This window comes from Apaloderma vittatum, unplaced genomic scaffold, assembly GCF_000703405.1.
Source record: "Apaloderma vittatum isolate BGI_N311 unplaced genomic scaffold, ASM70340v1 scaffold22877, whole genome shotgun sequence".
Taxonomy (NCBI): Eukaryota; Metazoa; Chordata; class Aves; order Trogoniformes; family Trogonidae; genus Apaloderma; species Apaloderma vittatum.
The window spans coordinates 4,562-9,516 of record NW_009724863.1 but is presented as its reverse complement, the minus strand read 5'-3'; the positions used below and the strand labels follow the sequence as shown (position 1 = coordinate 9,516).

At 48.1% G+C, this 4,955-nt stretch overlaps 1 protein-coding gene across 1 annotated transcript; it reads left to right on the top strand.

The window, feature by feature from the left end:
- Positions 1 to 316: 316 nt before the first annotated feature.
- Positions 317 to 4,316, top strand: RRP36 (ribosomal RNA processing 36 homolog (S. cerevisiae)). Its single transcript, XM_009872699.1, has 6 exons — positions 317 to 444; positions 2,513 to 2,579; positions 3,418 to 3,522; positions 3,645 to 3,719; positions 3,821 to 3,938; positions 4,177 to 4,316. The coding sequence occupies exons 1-6, from the start codon at positions 317 to 319 to the stop codon at positions 4,314 to 4,316; spliced, it is 633 nt and encodes a 210-aa protein (XP_009871001.1).
- Positions 4,317 to 4,955: the final 639 nt, after the last annotated feature.

Below are 4,955 nucleotides of genomic sequence, written 5' to 3'. Positions count from 1 at the left end.
GCCCAGTGCCGAGCTTGTACCCCACTTTGTACCTGGGAAAAGCATTAACGTGGCCTCATGTGTGCTGCTGAGCAGAGAGAGAAAAGACACCTTGGGGAGAGGGTGAGAGTACTCTAGCACTAAAGACTGCTGTGATTAACAAGAGAGAAATCAAAGGCTGAGAGATGCAGTGGCTTCTTTGTGTCATGCAGTGCTGTGCTAGTGTCACTGTCTCAGGCTCTGAGATGTCCTTCCTGGTGGAATTTGAGGGTGGGAAGTGCCTTGACAAGCTGTTCAGTTCAGGTGTGCCCTGTGTTCTTTTCCAGATCAATCTCACATGTCTTTTGAGGAGCTGCTGCAGCTGCAGAACGATAAGAGAATGAGAGTGCTCAAGCGGGTGACCAGTGGGAGTAAAACTGTGAAACCTACCAAAGCTACAGTGAAGCAGCAACAAAGCAAAAAGGGGTAAAGAGGTTTTCCTGTGATCAGAGAAATGTGCCTGTGTTCTCACTTCCCTCTAGAAGTTACACTGAGAGCTCCTCGCAGTGTTGCCATTCCCTTGCTGCTGATGTAGGTCTCCTTTAATGTCCTGCACAATAATGCTTTTCACAGTAGCGTTTTATTTGGGAAAGGTCTGTTGCTGTTTCAGAGCTCTTAACATCCTATCCTGTTGAAATCCCCAGCAGCCACCTGTTACTTGGTAGTTAAATTGCCACTCAGTTCCTTTGCGTGCTCTCTATTGAGGCACTTTTAACCCACGGCTTCTCTTTTAAGCTGTACGGTAGTGCTTTTCTCTGGGCCCCAAAACGGTTGCCCTGCTGCTTTCTAAACCTCTTCCAGCGTATCAGCATCTTCTGCCTGGCTTCTGCTGGCAGGAGGGAGCTGCCAGTGAAAGCCAGTTGTTCTGGAATTTCATTCATCCTTCTGCTGTTGTCTCCTCTGTGGCTAGTCTTGCATTGATTTTCCTTTTTTCCTCCCCTCTACAGTACTTACCCTCACAGACTTTTTCCTGTCCTCAGCGCTCTTTACATCATCTCCTATTTGCATACTCTGTAGGTGCTATTGATGTGGAGACTATAAAATGTATTCGACACAAAAAAAGCTCTCAGATTTATTTTTTTTTTTAAACAGGCCCCACTGGTAACAACTATTATGCTATTACCCTTTATTTGCAGTAGTTCGCCAATTTTCAGTCCTCAGAGTCGTATCTAAGTGATTTGAGCAGGTTTCCTCTGTTACACTGGTACTCCCTAATGTATTTCTGAATCTCTGCTGAATACATGTTTCTTCTGCCCTGAATAGTTGATTAGAATAATGTTTCTGCTTTATTTTTTATAAAGAGTCTGGGGGATTTTGTGTAGCGCAACGTCTTCACACAGTGCCTCTATTTCTGCCACACAGTTTTGCATAATTCTGTTTTTATTTAATTCCCCTAATCCTTTAAGTGATGCATCAGTGTAAATCCCACGTGCTGTTTCGCTCGTGTTTCTGTTATGGAAGTGAGCTGCTTAAAAAAACAAAAAAAAAAGCCTTTAGGGGAATCCCCTGGAATTGAGCTGGCTTCAGCAATGCTGCATAAAGCTCACTTGAGAGCATTGTATGGGTGTAGCTGCATCAGCAGACACAAATACCCACCGAGTGCTGCCCTAAGTGGGATTTGGAAGACTTCTTTATGCCTGCAGGGTTATGTCCCTGCCCCAGCGTTACTGCGATGCTGACTACAGGTGTAATGCGTGGTGGGTACTCTCAGCCCGTGGCTCACAGGTCTTTTCACGGTTCTGATAACTTACCTGACGTACTGACAAAGTGCAGGGCACGGCATCCAAGTAATATCGAGGGAGTAATACCCTGTTCTGCCACCTTAGATCGTCGCTGTCATACACCTAAAGCATCAAGCTCTAAAGGCCTCTGTTGCAGGAACTTGTTCACTTAATTGGTTGTCACCATGGTCCTCGTGGTCCTGATTCACTGTGAAGTCTTTTCTGGGATACATACGATATTCCTGGGGGCTGACCTTGTCTTCACTTGCGTTATGGTACGATGTTGTGCTGAGCCTCGTCACGGTAGACTTGGCCTCTCTTTGTAACTACCAGAAATTCCCACCTTCGGTCTCGCCTTTCAGTGTCTTAGTCAAGAGCAAATGAGTTGGTGGGCCAAGAATAGAAGAGAGTTGTCGCATGATGAATGAAAAGGTGGAGAGGGAGAGGAATAAATGAGCCTGGCGCATTTACTGATGTGGCTGGTGGGTTTTTAACTGATACGCTGGGGCTGTATCAAGATTTGTGTAGGGTTGTTTTAACCACGCATTTATAGATCATTCAGCTGTAGTAGCTTTGTCTGGCTCTTGACTGAGTCCCCTTTTTGCTTTCTGTGGGTATCATGGTGAGGATTGCATGGGAGGATCTGCTGTTTCCTTTGGCACTGTGCAGGGATGTTCTTCTGAGGGTCTGGCTCACCTCCTGACACATGGTCTGGGCCTCATTCTATTCTCTGCTCCCCTCAAGTACATTTTTCTCTTCTTTTTCTTTTTCAGGCCATTGGAGATGTCTGCCAAGAAGCGGGTACCTTTTCTGCGACGAGTTGTCTCTGTTACAAAGAAGGTGGGTGCTCCACCTCCCCAGCTGGGGAGCTGACTTCCCTTTGTGATGCTTGTAGGGCACGGATGTGATCATGGGGCTGTTTCTGGAGGACAGGGCTTGGAGCGCTGTCTCATGAGCACAAGTAGTGCCAGCCAGTCTCTGGGAAGAGCAAGAGATTGGGTGCAGGAGTGGCTGCTCTCTGTATAACCTGCTGTCCTGCATAATGCACAGCTTGAGGCATAAGTTCAACTTCTGAGACTCAAGCTTCTCTAGAAAGATGTAACGGCTGCCATCGGTGATGGTTGCACCGACTGATGTAAGCTGTGGTCATTCTTTAGTAATAATCACATTGGAAGTTTGAATGTCCATCTAATTTCTAATCTGAATGTAACTTTGATGTATTGCTCCATCATCCTAATATGTACATTTCCACTGTTAGAGGCCTCTTTATCTCACTCAGTATGACTTAACCAGGTAATCTGTGAACATCTAGGTAGGTTTGAATTCCCAAATCCATCACCTTGACAACATGTGTTCAGCCAGCCCTTGGTCTGTGCGTTGCAGGTGTTTGGAGGTAGCGCTCATGCTGCTGTTCCTTGAATTGACTACTCCTGGGTGGTAGACTTGCACGTGGAAATACCTGTTTCTCGGTGGACTGGATGCAGTGAGGGACTTTGTGAGGGACCACCAGCTTCATTATTGGATTTGGTCCATGCCAACTGCTAATGTTTTCAATGGTGGGTTCATAGTGTTGCTAGAGAAGAAAAATGGCAAGGTCTGATCCACAGAAGGAAAATAAGCAGGGTATTAACAGGGTAATCCTAGCCACAGCTCATACCTTTGCATTCCCTGCCTTCAGGTCCAGCGAGACCCTCGCTTTGATGACATGTCTGGAGAGTATAAGCCTGAAATATTTATGAAGACGTACAGCTTTCTGGACGACATCAAGAAGCAGGAGAAGGAGGTGATGCTGTGTGCTTGTCCTTGGCCAGGAGGACCTTGCATGACAGGGGCAGCTTCCTCCAAGGCCTTTCCCAGTGGAGGTGGCAGGCAGGCAGTCATGCAGCTTTCTGCTCTCTTCTTCAGATGGTTCAGAAGCAGCTGAAAAAATGCCGGAACATAGAGCAGAAGGAGAAACTGCAGCAGCTCCTGAACCGGATGGTGAGTTCAGTGCAGCCTCTCCTCTCCTGTGAGGCGGTGCAGGATGTGTGACCCGAGGTTTGCCTGGACACTTACTGACACAGGCCATCCTTTCTGTACAGACACAGCAAGAGCAAGCACAGAAAAAACAGCAGAAATTGAGGGAGAGGGAGCTGTCTTTGAAGAGACGACAGAGGGAATTGGCCAAGCAGGGAAAGAAACCCTTCTTCCTAAAGAAATGTAAGTACTTGGTGTGAACATGCTGCAGGAAGACCTAGAGTGAGTATTGCTGACAGGACTCCAAGCACTGGAAGTGAGTTGTCCATAGTTTTCCACGGAGCTGTGGAGGAATTGTTCTGGTGCTGGTACTCAAGGGGCAAGCCAGACCTGGAGCCAGGGAGGGAGACGGAAGAAGAGGCTGGTCTGTAGAAATGACGTGGGCTTCAGGTTTAAAACCTTGCTCCCCTCTTCTCTACAGCCGAGAAGCGGAAATTGGAGCTAGCTGAGAAGTATGCAGAGCTGAAGAGGAGTGGAAAGCTGGAGAGCTTCCTGGGCAAGAAGAGGAAGAGGAATGCCATCAAAGACAAGCGCCGCCTGCCCTCGCAGAAGAGCTCATGACTGCTGGATGACACACAGGCCGTTGTCTGGCACCCGTACTTGCTCTGCGCTGGCCAGGCCTGGAAGATGGCCATGCCCCTTCCCCGTGCCTGCCATTCACTGTACAGCAGTGCTGTTCGCAGCAGAGGCTGAACTGAAGGAAATAGTGCTTTTGTAGCTGAAATGTCCCCTTCACTAGTGGTTTGCACCATGCCCGGGTGGTACTAAGTCTGTCATGCAGATGCACATGGTGTTAACATCTGGCTCTGCCCTTGCACCTGTTCATCTCTTCCTCTAGCTTGGAGAACACGAGACCTGCCCTGCATTGCTGGCTCTACTCCAGGTCTTGTCAGACACAAACTGATTTTTACTTTTTTGTCTTCCAGGAAACCTTGCCTGGTCTTAGTGCATAACCATTGTCTTGTTCTCAGAGAAGTGCCTGGCTCTGTCTTTTCAGTAGCCGTGTCATAGGTCTGGGGATGGGTGGTAAAGGGGTGCTGTTAGGTCTCCCCAAAGCCTTCTCTTCCTGAGTGTGAATAAACCCTTTCCTTGCAGTGGTCCAGCCTCCAACAACTTTCATGTCCTCAACTGGAGTCAGCCCAGGGGGCCAACATCTCTTTTCTGGGGGCCTAGCCTGGGTGCAGTCTCACAAGCACTGAG